Source organism: Clinocottus analis, unplaced genomic scaffold, assembly GCF_023055335.1.
Source record: "Clinocottus analis isolate CAN_PGR_092001 unplaced genomic scaffold, fCliAna1.0.p SCAF_16, whole genome shotgun sequence".
Lineage (NCBI taxonomy): Eukaryota > Metazoa > Chordata > Actinopteri > Perciformes > Cottidae > Clinocottus > Clinocottus analis.
Genome location: NW_027175887.1, coordinates 13,719,361 through 13,734,449, shown reverse-complemented (window position 1 = coordinate 13,734,449; position 15,089 = coordinate 13,719,361). Strand labels below are relative to the sequence as shown.

The following is a 15,089-nucleotide window of genomic DNA, read 5'->3' as shown; positions in this document are numbered from 1 at the left end:
TTTGTATCTATTTTCCAACAGTAATGCACTTGTACTCTGTCCTACCTTAACATTTGTATGAATGTGTTTGTGCGTGCAGTGTGCGCTTGTGTATTCACTCTGCCCCGCGGAGCGTTTGAGGTCTGGGCAACAGAGATGGACAGAAGAGAAGAAGAATAACAAAGAGCGCGAGCCTTGGCAGAGACAGAGAGGCTGTCACAGCCTGTGGAGGGAATCACACACTCAATAGACTGAATAAAAAAGATCATGAGGGGAAAATGTGATTAGAAAAAGATGAGTAAAAGTTTGAAGAACAAGGGAGGGAAGCCAGTGTAAAGAGAGGTATGGAGTAGGCGGAGCCATTAGGATGGAAAAATGCCAGTGAAGAGAGAAGGAAAGAGGGATGAACAGATGGAGTGGGCTGGCACTATTTTGGTGCACGATGGAATGATAAGCATGTAGTTACAGTGTGTTACAGCTGACACGGTGTATCTACCCTTCTGACTCTGTTTCGGAGGGCCGTGTCATTCATAAGAAGACAAGAGTCCATTAGCGGTCGGCCCTGAGAGGCGGCGCTGTTTCTCAGACCACACTGGTTTCAGCTGAAGTGGTCGAGAGTTCATTTGTGAGACTTGTCTTACCTCTCCTGCTGGAAGGAATATTTTCTTTAATTTAAAAAAAAAAAAAAATTCAAAATCATCTGAGCTGTTTCCAGGTGAAATGTCTGGTTGGTCAAAGTGTCAGGAACCGCTGGTTTAGTCTTTCACAATGCATCGCATTATATACACTTTTTTTCTTTATTTTTTTAATGTAAAATCTTGATCTGAAAAGTAACGTTCATCTACAGTATAGTAGTTGAATAAATGTCGGTAAACAGTAATGAACTAATGTATGTTTGGTTACATTCAAACCCAAAAAGGTATATACAAATACTGGGTGCAAAAAAACAGTGATGTAAATAGCAGTTAATAACAAAATGAATCATAAATTATAAAAACAATTTCTCGATCAGATTTTTTTAATTGATATGAATTCAATAAACTTTTTTTACTGAATATTTTAAGATGTCGACAATGTATAAATAATAAAAAAGAAAAAGGAGGAGGAATATAATCAAACTCGAATGTATATTACTAAGGTTACAAATACGTAAGTAATCCGATAGACTGAAAACTTTCTGCATGGACCAATGATGATGTCATCAGAAGGGGACACACAGCAGACAGCAGTGGGGAGGTATTTGTTGTGAATTATGGATTTAAAAACTTGACTTAGTACCCATCATGTCCATTGATTTAAGGCAGAAAGTGAATATAGACATGCAACAATGCACAGCTCATGTTTTCTGTTTTTCATCTCTCTCTCTCTCTCTCTCTCTCTCTCTCTCTCTCTCTCTCTCTCTCTCTCTCTCTCTCTCCATCTCTCTGCTAGTGACTATATAATCAAGGAGAAGTCAGTGCTTCTGCAGAAAAAAGACAGCGAGGGTTTCGGCTTCGTGTTGAGAGGGGCCAAAGGTAAGAAATGTGAAATATTCACAAACATCCCGCCTTTCAAGCACGCTCACATATTTAGACACAGTGGTTCAAATCCTACTTCATTGCAACGCATAATACCTTCTTTTATTTTGACGGGGTCTCCAGCTCAGACTCCTATCGAGGAGTTCACCCCAACCCCGGCCTTCCCCGCCCTGCAGTACCTGGAGTCAGTGGACGAGGGAGGCGTCGCCTGGAGAGCCGGTCTCAGGATGGGGGATTTCCTGATAGAGGTGCTGCCATGATTTACCACAATGCATTATGGGTTGGAATAGAAGACACTGACACTGTCCCTTAAAGTTCTCTGAACCGATACAGAACGAGAAAACAAAGGTGTACAGTCCTCTAAATGGGGGATATGGCACAGAAAATGTAAAATCTTCATCTGTATGTTCAAAATAGTTTATTTCATCAAACTTCTGCTGTTAATATGTTTTTGAGATACTAACTTCTCCCAGCCTGTATAAACAATATAAGTATATATTTCATAAGTCATGTGACTGAATAATGTATTGATACAGTTTTACAGGCTGTTACAGGTCTTTGCGTCTTTCACAGGTCAATGGTCAGAACGTGGTGAAGGTGGGTCACCGACAGGTCGTCAACATGATCCGGCAGGGTGGCAACAGCCTCATGGTGAAGGTGGTCATGGTAACCCGCAACCCCGACATGGAGGAGGGTTCAAGGAAGAAAAGTAAGAGTCTATCTCCGGCCCATTGGGGTGCTGCTGTAGGTGAATGCTGGTGGTACCTGACTCATCGTTCTTGAACAGCTTGACTTGACCACGGCTGCCTTTCTCTCCCTCCCCTCCAGTCCCCCAGCAGAGTAAACGACTGAGCACTCCGGCTATCGCATTAAGATCCAAGTCCATGACCTCTGAACTGGAGGAGATGGGTAAGAAATCGGGATGGATGAACTACTTTTGGGGGGGTGAAAAGAGAAGAATTACTAGGAATGAAGAGCCAGACAGGGAGATGTAGACAAATACAGAAAGTGCCTTAATGCTGAAGAGGAGAGAAAAAAAAGCTACTGGGAGGAATAGATTGAGGTGATGAGGGATGATTAGAAACAGTGTGAAACCAGAGTGTTGGGAGTTGCTATAGATGCTGAAAGTGTGAAGGGGAGTCGAGCGAGGTCTAAATTTAGACAGCTAAAAAGTAGTTAAAGATAGTTACACAGTGAAAGGAGAGGGAAAGAAGAAACAAGGAGATTGGCTTCCGCTGGGGGATGACGGTCTCAATGCATTTCACTGTTCTTTCAGAGGTTCCACACTGTCACTTCCAGCACCCCCACTACAGGTAACCCCACCCAGAAACAGTGTCCGCTCTCCACCCTGTGATCCCGCTGTCACTGCCCGCATCTCTTACCTCTTATCCCCCCTGCACCCTCTCCCACTGCTCCCTGGCCCCGCCCACAGCTTTAACCCCAGCGCCCACAGAGCAGTCTATACCAGCCCCTCTGCTCGACACGCACACACACACACACACACACACACACACACACACACACACGCACACACACGCACACTGCAGGGGAACGGGCAGCACCTGAGGAGCGTTTTTCCCAGGGTGCCAGAAACATCGCGGCAAAGCGTCTTGTCTTCATGTGTGTGTGTGAGCAAAGTTGCAAAATATGTCCTTGATGTCTTTTGTTGAGATCGTTTTTTTTTTTTATTCATTTGGAGAAAAAAATCAAATAAATCGCGCCAAGGATGAAAATGATTGAGATGAGTAATTATGGAGATAAGAGCAACTTTGTTCTAGGTCTGTTGCTATGGTGGCCCGCTATGTGTGGCTATGCCGTCTATATTTAGGGTAAAATAGTGGGAGGACAGTGCACGGGGGAGGGTCAACACCCTCATTCACGGATCAGGACGTTGGCCAGTGTTTCACAGGGTGCTGCAGGAGTGAGTCCTTCACACCTGGAAATGAATCAGCATGTCTGCGCTTCTGGCCCCTCGTCTCAAAGTCAATGGTCTTTATCAATGGGTTTTTGGTTCGAAGCCTTAAATACGGTCCGTAGTCTAAGCGAGCGTGAGATATTTTAACATTTTCATATGAAATATGCCACTATATACCCCACTCGAAAATGTTTAGCTTCAAGGCATTTGCTAACTAGAGGATGAATGAGACTACTAAACGTCATCATGTCCTTACATGACCGTCGTACCGTTCTTTAGTAGCCTAGCGTTAGCTTTTATATCCGACGATTGCATTGATTGCACTCATTTGTAAAGATTATCCTGTTGAACAAAACTTATAAGTATTATAAACTTACAAAGACACATCATCCCGGCAGAACTCTATTGGTGATTGGATTATATTTTCTAATTTTCTAAATGTTTATGTCGCTGTCGCCGCTGTCTGGTTCTGAGCATGCCCAGTGAGGAATTGATTATGTATGAAGGCCGATGACATCTGGAGCTGTTGGAGAGGAGAGGAGTCTGCAGGGCTTTGTCCGCTGGTCTCGGCTCGATTTTCACTACTTAATCGCCCAAACCGATAAACAACAGCAACTACCACGAGTCCTGCCCTGCTGCTGTAAGTCAGGATCTGACGCAAATGGATCCAGAATGAAGGAATCAGCCCTTTGCTTTATTCCTCCCCCCATCTCCTCTCCTCACTTGCCTCCTCTCTGTGGTGTTTACCTCACCTGACCAGCACAAAGCATGAGCACCCAGTCGGAAACAAAGGTGCCAGTTTCCTGAACCCCTAACTCACCTCCCTTCCACCATTAGTGCTCCCTCTCTACACTATTATCTACCACTAGTGGTCTACAGTGCCAGAGCTATGTGTATTAAGCTTGAGGCATTTCATGTAACTAGTACATAGTTTGTCCACCAGAGAGTATTCTCAAGTTGTTTGAGATGTTCCACTTTGGTCAGAATTAGAAACCAAATATTTATCAATGTCTGTTTATATAATGTATGTTACTTTAAAAAAAAAAAACACTGTGCGCTGATATAAAATCAGATTTTTTAAATTTCAAATATTGATATCCGTATTGACCTTTTAAAAATCTCAGTTTTAATCAAATGACAGAGTCAGTTTGACTCAATATGAAGTGCGTTGATCAATAAATGTCTCAAGTTCCTTGAGATGTGGGTTTTTAAATTTGCGATCACACACCTTATAATAACTTAGATTCTCTTTGCTCCTTGTGGATCAAGGTGAAGGGAGCAGAGTGTGTGATGAAGCCATGTCAGCCCGACCATATGCTCATTTTAATTCATTAGAATTCATTTAGCTGTGACGCCTATTTAACCATCTCACCTCTGTGATTGGTGCAGTGTCCCGGTTCACCTAAAAGTCATGCTGCAAGATAACAAGGACATTAAAATGGAAACAATCCTGCAGTGAACTACTCGAGTCCCCAAATTGTTGTTCTCCAGACAATAATTTCACGCAAGTGCTATTTAAATATGTTTGGACACAAACTATGGCTTCATTTGTTTTTACATATATATTTGTGCAATGCAGATGTAAATAAAAGATGAAATGAAGACAAGTTCAGAAGTATTTCATGCTTGATTTTACCATAGGACGAAACATTTAATTTAATAAACTACATATTATGATAACAGCTTGAGTATGAGTATTGCAGATAACCCCATTCCTATTCAGGCCACACACTGAGGCTCACTCACACCAGTGAATGCAAACACGAAAGGGTCACCTTTAATTCTTCCTCTTAACTCCCCTGTAGACGTGTTTCTTGACTGTTCACTGTTTAACCACTGACTCTTTCTTTCTTTTGTCTCCTTTGTCCGCACTTCACCGCTGGCTGCATCCTAACTGTTTAACAGTGGAGAGAGGTGGGAGTCAGCTTCAGACTAATTCCACATTTGTGTGTGTGTGTTAGAGAGAGTAACAGCAAGGAGCATACTGTATGTGTGCATGTGTGTGTGCAGCATATTTACTGTAACATAAGTGTGCATGCATCAGCCGTCATAAAGTGTGGGTGTGATGTACGTTCTTGTGCATCGAAGATCGAAATGCCTGGCGAGGTGACTCAGTTTGTCAGGCTCCAGGGAATATAATTAGTATTCACTGTAACAACGCTATCGCACTTTCACTCCTGCCAAAACTTAAGTCTCCTTTTGTCCTCTTTCCAGCTGCTACCCCTTGGAAAAAAAAATCAGGTATGCTCTGGTACACCCTCGCTTAAGGCATTGTATTCATGTCTCTCCAAAATGACTTGGCACTTGCCACTTATTGGGCTTATTCTGAGTTTCTTTTCTTTTAGAATTCGAATCCTCACAAGTTACAGAGAAGAAGAGGACAGTCTATCAGATGGCTTTGAGTAAGGGAGCTCATGTTTGTCAGAGGATGTTTCCTTCGTGTCTTTCTCTCTTTCTTATCCACGTTCATCAAGTGTGTCCCCACACTGTTTCCTTCCTTTTGTCACTGTCCATTTTTTTTTTGTTTCATTGCCGTATGTCCCTTCCTCTATCTCTCTTTCTCTCTCTCGCTCTTTCTGTCTTTCTACTCTCAGATAAACTCGATGAAATTCTTGCAGCAGCTCAGCAGACAATCAGCACCAATGAGGCGCCAGGGACACGGGGACAGGGGCCAAAAAGAGACAGAGGACGAAGTTTCTATGGCAATGAGGTGTGTATCATGAGACATACGACATATCTTTGTACGTGTCCTGAGATATGTGTGACATGTCCCCACATACCGACGTTAAAAAGTTTAAAAAAAGATCCCTATTTACTGAGACCTATAGATTTGCATATACACGTAAGACAGGTATTATCAGCTGGCCTGTTATGAACAACACACAAACCAACGTTAGGTCAACAAGAGGCCTTTTGGTACTGTACGAGTAGTCCAAAGATATTAAATATGCTAATATCGGCAGCCATATAATATGTTTTATTAAAAGTCATAAAATGTTGCAGTTTTAACAAATATGCATGTCATCAAACGAGAGAAGTCTTCTTTTCTTGAGCCTTGATTAAAGGACTACTTCACCTCCATAATGACCATTTGTCAACTTTAATATAATTTGAACACTAATGATGAATTGAATAAATGAATGGGGGCTGCGTTAAAAAGCATAAAAACTCAATTAAAAAACATTTGTTTCCTGACCCTCACATAACTCGTGTAGTGTAATGCATGTTTCTTTTGCTCACTACTTCCCAAACACATGATAAAATCCCACTATTTAAAACATTTTGGCATAAACGGTCTCGCTTGCACAGACGCGCTACTCGTCCATGTGAGTACCGTTTATGTGTTTAAGGGTTTTAATTAGTAAGCTTTTAGCTACAGCTTTAGATAAATGACTCTTGGTTTATACTGCACGAGTTTTGTGTCAGTTTTTAAACAGATGTTTTTATATAGTTTTGCTGATATTTAACGCGGCCGCGTTTACTTAAATTCATCAAGAATTATCTTCTTTTTTGTATTCTTCGTTCTCTGTGGAAGCATGCAAGAAAACATTTTCTGTAAAAAATCAAGGTACCACAGTATGAGTTATTGATATGTGATCATTTAGGTGGTTAAGTATTTCTTAAAGTGTTTAATGTGTATTTTTTATTAACAATAAACCAATCGTACAAAGGGTCTTCCTCTTTGTACCAAAAAAATGTACACCAAACTCAGCAGTTCTACATCACTTTCGGTATTATATTTGTTATCCAGCTCAAATGTGCTGAACAATTGAGTCTCACATCCTCCTTTTTGGCCTTTCAGCCAAACTACGGGGATCAGTCCGGGATGGGGATGATGTCGTCAGGGTTGGGCCTCGGCTATGACCGTGGCCAGTACACCTCAGGTCACGGTCCACAGCACGGTATGCTGCGGCAGAAATCCTTCGGTGAGGCTGTCTGTTTTTTCTGTCTGCCCCTCCTTTCCGCCTGTCTGTCTGTCTGTCCTCTGGACCAGTTGAGGTCTACAGTGTGCTGACCTGTTTGTCTGTGGCCAACAACGTCTTGTCGCTAACCAAACACGTGCATACTTTGTATCTGTAGCTGATCGTACGTTTCACACACGCGTGTTTAACTTCAACTATAACACAGTACAAATATACATGTTTGTTTGTCTTATACTCACCCTACTATTATCTGGTATACCCAGTAATGCCACTAATCTCTGTTTTATGCTGATTGAATATTTTCTGGTTTGTTGCTCACTAAAGCTTTGCTGACTCTTCTTCTGAGATAGTAATGTGCTCTCTGGTGACCAACAAAACCAATGCTGTGTGATGGTGCCAAGTTGCTATTTGTTTGTGAAATACAATACCTAGCACTAACTGACTTACCTACTAACAGGCAGGAATTGAGGACAGACTCGCTGGCAGGTAGACGGGCAGTCAGATTGAGACAGACACTCATAAATTACCCTCAGCTCCATTTTCGCTCTACTCTTATTCGCCCCAAAATCTTGATTCTTTTCTTGTCCATCAGCCTCTCTTCCGCTCACTCTACACCATCTATGAATCCCTTTTTTTTTCCTAATTGTGTTTTCTCAATTTGTAAATGCTATGTACTGCAGGGATGGCCGACGATGAGAGGCAGTTCCTGAATCCTCCAGCTGTGAAGTTTGCTCGCAGTCTGTCAGTGCCTGGCCCAGACGAAATCCCCCCTCCTCCCACCACAGCTCCACCAGAGCCTCCATTCTCCTCTGCGCCGCCACTAGGTTGGAGAGCCAAGTCATCCCAGCAGCCTGTCTCCGTGTCTCAGTCCACATCCACATCTGCCCACTATCAGTCCTACTCCCAGCCAGTGCATTTCACCCATGGGGGCAGGGAAAGAGCAGGTGGTTCTAGCACTGGCCCCAGTGGCGGAGCGGCGGACCACACAACCTCATATGCACACGCAGTTGGCCACACTGCTCAAAGCAGGACTGCTTCGCGGAAGGTTGCCTATTCTGGAGAGCCTGTTGGATCCGGCACGGGAGCTGGTGGAGGGACCAAGACAGCGGGTCTGAGGAGAGGCTACAGCACCGCCATCCCACCATCCAGCATTGCCACTGTAATGCCCCAGCAACAACAGAATACCCAGAGCCAACCCCAGCGGACAGACCGCAGTGCAACCGGGGCCGGAGCCAAAGGAGGGGCCCGGAGAGGTAAGGGACCCTTGATAAAACAATCCAAGGTAGAGGACCTACGCCTGGGCCAGGGTACCCTGGGCAAAGGCTCAGTGGAGAAAAGCTCCATCCCCATCCCCACCATTATTGTCAAGGCCCCTTCAACCAGCAGCAGTGGACGCAGCAGCCAGGGCAGCAGTGTGGAGGCTGACGCTCCTGCATCAGGAGAGACCGATGAAGCCAAAACACCACACAGCGCTCCTCCCTCCACTCCTGCCCCACAGCCCCCTGCCCCGCCTTCCATCCCAGCACCGCCGCCTCCATCCATGCCTTCTATGCGAGCCCAGGAAAATCTGGACTTTACCAGCCAGTTTGGGGCCGCCATTGTTGGTGCAGCTCGCCGAGACAGGGAACGGTTGCATGAAGCCCGCAGAAAGAGCGCCTCCTTGTTCATGTCTGCTGATGAGGACATGAGTCTCGGGGATGGAATGACAAGGACTCAAGTGTCACAGCAACAGCTTAGCACACAGGAAGGCTCATCAACACGACTGCGACCGTCCAAGTCTATTGACGAGGGCATGTTCTCTGGGGACACGTTTATCCATCACACCCGCAGTATGCCTCCTGCTTTTGGCCTTCCTGAGTACTCCTCACCTGCCATGGACTATCAGCCTAAGTCTGTACCGACTGACTTGTACACAGCAGCAGGCAGGCAGGCAGCGCCCTCCAGTACGACCACTTTCATTCACCCTCTAACAGGAAAGGCCCTTGACCCCACATCGCCACTAGGTCTCGCCCTGGCTGCTAGAGAGCGCGCTCTGAGGGATGACAGCAGGTTAAGGAGGGGAGCAGATCACCACTTCACCCGGCAGATGTCGAGTGCGGGGTTTCCTTCATCTACTGTCACCTCTCCGCCAGTGTCATCCACCGCCCAGTCCTCCAGCTCCTCTTACCTGGTGACCTCGTCTTCTCTGGCTGCTACCACGTCCACTGTTGGCCGTCCACCCTCGCCCAGAATCCTGAGAGGAGTTGGGAGTGTGTGGAGTGAGGAAGGCGGTGGAGGAGAGAGGGAGCGTGAAGGGGGAGGGGCTCGTGAGGGGCTCAGAGTTCGCTTCTCCGAGGACAAAACGGTCCACACGCACCACTACCAATCTCAGCCGTATCAACCGACCTACAAGGAGAGGGAGCGGGAGAGGTCGAGGGAGCGGGAGAGGGAGCTGTCGAGAGATAGAGAGAGGGACAAAGAGAGGGAGGGTTACATGAGGAGGGCAGAGCAAGCTGCTGCCGATAGCTCTGCTCAGCAGGCGTCACACCCTCAGCAGCCTGTGAGACCCTCTTTTCTCAGGATGGAAAGTCAAGCTGATGCCTATATCTTGTCCCTGACCCCTCCCTCACCTCCACATACCAGTACTCAGCAAACAGCGAACACTACTGGGAGCACTGGGTCTGGTCTGATGGTTCTTCCTCCCCCTGCCCCCTCAATTGATGCAGACGATGAGTTTGTCTTCGCAGACCCTCTCCCGCCTCCATTACAGTTTGCCAACAGCTTCGACAGGGGAATTGGGTACTCACAACACGGGATGCGCCCAAACAGCCTGGCCTCCCGCCAACAGCAGGTCCCACCCCCTCCACCCCCACCGCCTCCTCCACCACCACCCCCTCCACCCATAAAAGAACCATTTGGAAGTGGTTTTCCTGCTCATACACCCCTGCCTTCTCCTCAGGCAGGTGACTCCACTGCCTCCAGCCTCACATCTTACGACAGTGAGGTGGCTAACCTGACTCAGTCCGCTCCCTCCCCATCCCAAACGTCGCCCAACCCCCCACCCCCTCACTCGCCCTCTACACTGCAGCCCACCTCGATGACGGGACCTCCGCCTCCCCCGTCAGTCTCACCACCGCCTCCTCCCGGATCCTATCACAGACCCCTTTCCATGTCCCATCCCCACCACCTTTACAACAGCTCTCATACTCCTGGGCGCTCTTCCCCCACACCTCCCCCACACACAGTCGCACCTCCCCTGGGCTACCGTGGTCCCCCAGGACCTGCCTCCACTACTGCCACCTCTGGGCCACATAGGGGCACTTTCTCACATGCCACGACCGCTAGCTGTGCCGCTACAACCGCTGCTGCTGCCACCACAACAAGCACCTCCTCTCAGCTCTACCAGGAGCGCACACACACCACACATACAACATCCTCCACCCCTATCACGAGCAGTCGCAGAGCAGGGGAGCACCACCGTCCTCATCCCGCTACCAGGAAAGGAGAGTCTCTGGAAACGGTAGTGGACTCTGGAATTGAAGAGCTGGACAGCCGGAGCAGCAGTGACCACCACCTGGACAGCATCCTGGCCGGCGTCCGGGCAGACAGACTAGATCGAGGGGAGAGAGGAGGACGGATTGGAGGAGGCGGGACAGGGGAATCAGAGAGGGGAGGAGATTTTCTGGAGTCTTACATGAGCTACCTGGACGGACAAACTTTTGAGATGCAGAATGCCACAGCAGCAGCCTCCACCTACCCGAAATCGAACAGGTTCAGAGAGGGAGGCCGCACCAGTGATCTACACAGACAGACCAGCACCGCTCCTGCATCCTTTCACTCCCACAGACGAAGGGACGAGCAGGAAGAAGAGGAGGAGGGAGTGGATGAAAGCAGCCGCGATGGATACGGGATGAGGGACATACAGAATTTGGGACGTCCCGTTTCACCATACTTTGACCGCCCTCGTACGCCTGAGATGAAGCCTCTCTGGGGCGAGGGACAGATGGCGGGTGACCATTCGGCGGCGCTTTTGGAGGGGAAAAAGATTTACCCTCCTGCATCCAGTATGAAGCCCAGCATCATAAATGAGCTGAACAGTAAACTGCATCAAAGAACCAAGGAAAGCTGGGGCAGCCAGAGACAATTGGGCAGACACAGGTAAACAAAAGTTAAAACTTTGTATTTATGTTCTCGGTATCACAGCATGAACTGCATTTTTTGTTGTTGTTGATCATGTCTCACGTGTATCAATGTTACCTCCCACAGTTGATGTTCAAGCCTTCTGTGATAAACTGTGTTTTGTCTGTTTATGTCCTGTCTCAGTGTTGTGTCTATACTGTGTAAACTCTCCTCTCCTTTTATTTCTCTGGCTTTTCCCATGTGTTTCTCTCAGAAGCAGAAACAGGTAATAGAGCCACTTTCACACAACATACAACTTTTATACCTGCTTGAAATGTTGTCAGACAGTAAGGAAGGAGAGAAAAGCTTCAAATATTTATAATGTTAACAGATTTTACAAAATCAAGATGTTGACATTATGAAATTATCTTCATTGAGTGGTTTTAAAAAATAGCTGGACAATGTTTTGATCAACAATTCATGGTCTGTCTCACGCTTTTCCCTAACAATTTCTCTCCCTCTCCATTCACAGATTTTCAGAAGACTCAGCCTCAGCTCTGAGCCCCCCCATAGCTCGATCCCAGTCACCATCACCGATTTCATTATCACAGCCATCGTTATCCCCATCCCCCACCCCTGCCTCCCAGTACCCCAACTGGGGTAGATCCCCATCTCCTCAACCGCCCCCTGTCTCTCAGCCTCCACGTTCACATTCCCCGCTTTCCCCAACCTCTTACGCCCCTTACCCCACTTCCCCAAAACACAGACCTGTCTACCGAACCAAAGCCCTCGAGTTCCAGTTCATCCCCAGTCGTGAGTCCCGTAAAGCAGAATCACACATGTTCCAGCGAAGGAGAGCACCCAGTCCTCTCATCTCCCCGTCAGAGAGGCCCAAGGTGGGTCCACCGCGGCCATCATCCCTTCCGCTCCTCCCCACCACCCCTCTTTACAGCGCAATGTACGACCTCCGAGGTTCCATCACGCCGCCATCACCCGGGAACCCTCTTGGAGATCCTTACTTCTCACCCTCTCCTCCCCTGTTCGCCCCCTCTGGCGCCCCACCTCCACCGAACTCAACCTTAGTCGTCTCTCGATCCCTCTCGCCGACTCACTTCCTGGCTGGGACCTCCTCTCCGCCCCTGCACCCTCTCCCTCCACCCACATGCCTGAGTTACCCCCATCTACCGCCACCTTCCCCGACAAAGCCTTTTGCCTCCAAGCCGCTGCCCTACTGGACCAAGTATGATGTCGCAGACTGGCTAGGATACCTGAACCTGGGGGAGCACAGAGAGCGTTTTCTGGACAACGAGATTGACGGCACCCATCTGCCCTCCCTCACCAAGGACGACTATCTGGATCTGGGTGTGACTCGCGTAGGCCACCGAATGAACATAGAGCGTGCCCTCAGGACTGTAATGGACAGGTATGGCCGCCTTCATTATTTGGACTTGGTTATGCGCATTTCTCTCACGGTTACGTTTTCAACACTCAGCGTTCATTACCAACATGCAATTTTTATGGCTTTTTATTACATTTTCTTCATGACATACCTTATTAGGACTTCTTATGACCCGTTTTAAAAATAACATACTATACAAATACTTTTATACTATACTATGACATGTTTTCGGACCTTTTTCCCAGGTAACTTTTTATGACATTATGACATTCTGTATGCTTTTTTTAATGGAAAATTGCATTTTAATGGCATGAGGCACTAACTTTTTTATGGAATTTGTATGCCTCTTTATGATATTTTTATAGCATAATATACTTTGTTTTTTAATTATTTTCTTTATGACATACTATTGTTATGCCTCATCTAGGAGGGGCTGGGAGACGACATAAACCAGTCCCATCTTTTCTGAGACTGATGACTAACAATGAAACAACTTAGTTTATTTAGATGATCATACTCAAAGAGTAGAAATAAAAGAAACCGCAATACAAGTACTAACATGTATTACTCAGATTAGAGGTCAGGGTTAGCATGTCTCCAAAGAAAGGGCAAAAACAGATAAAAACCCAAAGATAAACATTACACAGGCATATGTATATTATTTTACAATCCTGCTGGTTTCCTAATCTTATCAGTCATGTGAGGAAATCCACAGCTCCAGAGCCACCATACTCTCTGAAACAACCAATTCTCTCCATTTTAGAGTCACACAGGAAACCACACACTACTGTGCTACAAAACAACAGACACCAAACATAACTCGTGTCCTATGTCTGTTCTTCTGCCCTCAGGCTTGCCAGTAGTCCATTTCCCATTTTGGTTCTCTCACCTCGGGATGGACAGACTGAGAGGAGGAGGGACGACGGGAGTCGGAGTTGAGGTTGCAAACGCAAAGGCAGCAACGGAGAGAGAGCGAGAGTAAGATAGAAGGAGGGGTTGGAGTCAATGAGGGAGGAAGACACAACTGCTGCTATTCACAGTGGGTTCACACAACAAAAGCAGGGGAGGGCGTGGGGGACAGATTTCACACAGAGAGCGACAGAAAGAGGGAGTCAAGTCCCAAAGGGAGATGGAAACACAGGGATGGAAAAAGGGCTGACGATCCATAAAGACACCGGCTGGCGCTCCCGAGTTGTGGCAGGCTGATATACACAAGTACATTCCCCACATGCATGCACCGCCACACCAATCAACACAGAAGAAACACAAACACACTCTCATCTCGAATGCGTACGACGACACTGTGACTGCAGCAGATATTACGAGTGAAGAACAGGGATGAAATCAAACCAAATACTTGAGAGGAACAATCAAGAGCTAGTTTGATTTCAAAGAAACACAAGTGAGCTCGCGAGCTAGAGAAACAGGGGAAGGTGTCATTCATCATGCAGCCATCTTGTTGAATTGTCCTCTTACCCATCAGCCGGCTGGTTTAACCTGTTTAGGTTTCTTTGAGTGGAGCCCATCGGGATTATTTCGATTGCATCAATGACAACTCCTTCCCGTGTGAGTGGATGTTAGTTTTAAAACGTGTCTGAATATCACTGCGGATTAATTGAGGGTGAATGTTGGTGAATGTCTGCAGGTGAAAGGCTTTTTTTTCTGTCTGGATGGTGAACGTGGGAGGACGCAAGGCCGTACATCGTGACAGCTTCCACGTCTGTTAGAGGTGGTGAGGGCGCAGACGGACGGCCGGCTGGGTGTTCAGCTTTGGTTTGTTGTGTCGCGTTTTTACCTCACCACTGGTACACTGCAGGTCCTGTGATCAGGATATTTTGTGTTTCTCTATAGCTCTATATCATCTTAAGTCTTATAATGATATATATATATATATATATATATATATATATATATATATATATATATATATATATATATATATATATATATATATACACACATACATATATATACATACAGACTGGTCACTGTATCACAAATTTGTAGCAAAAATAAGTGCCCAGACCAACAGAATATAAGAAAAGAAAAGAATCACCGTTACACACACAGGCACCCGAGTTACTACTATACATGCCTGCATGCAGACACCAACATGTAGACACATACATAGACACAAGCACTCGCAAGTGATTGTGTTAAGAGTTTATGGGACACGTATATAGACACACTATATGTTTGGATCCGAGATATACTCATACAGAAGGAGACAGACTGTGCTTTCAACTGTTTCGGCGGCA

General features: G+C 46.5%; 1 protein-coding gene across 1 annotated transcript in view; it reads left to right on the top strand.

Moving 5' to 3' along the window:
• Positions 1 to 14,692, top strand: part of shank1 (SH3 and multiple ankyrin repeat domains 1) — a 62,401-nt gene extending 47,709 nt beyond the window's left edge. The window contains exons 16-27 of the mRNA XM_068578121.1: positions 1,411 to 1,493; positions 1,620 to 1,744; positions 2,070 to 2,205; positions 2,325 to 2,405; positions 2,637 to 2,645; positions 5,626 to 5,652; positions 5,757 to 5,813; positions 6,006 to 6,121; positions 7,214 to 7,337; positions 8,015 to 11,471; positions 11,965 to 12,855; positions 13,683 to 14,692. Of these exons, the coding sequence (XP_068434222.1) occupies positions 1,411 to 1,493; positions 1,620 to 1,744; positions 2,070 to 2,205; positions 2,325 to 2,405; positions 2,637 to 2,645; positions 5,626 to 5,652; positions 5,757 to 5,813; positions 6,006 to 6,121; positions 7,214 to 7,337; positions 8,015 to 11,471; positions 11,965 to 12,855; positions 13,683 to 13,770 (5,194 nt within the window). The 3' untranslated portion in view covers positions 13,771 to 14,692. The remainder of the gene's footprint in view (positions 1 to 1,410; positions 1,494 to 1,619; positions 1,745 to 2,069; positions 2,206 to 2,324; positions 2,406 to 2,636; positions 2,646 to 5,625; positions 5,653 to 5,756; positions 5,814 to 6,005; positions 6,122 to 7,213; positions 7,338 to 8,014; positions 11,472 to 11,964; positions 12,856 to 13,682) is intronic.
• Positions 14,693 to 15,089: the final 397 nt, after the last annotated feature.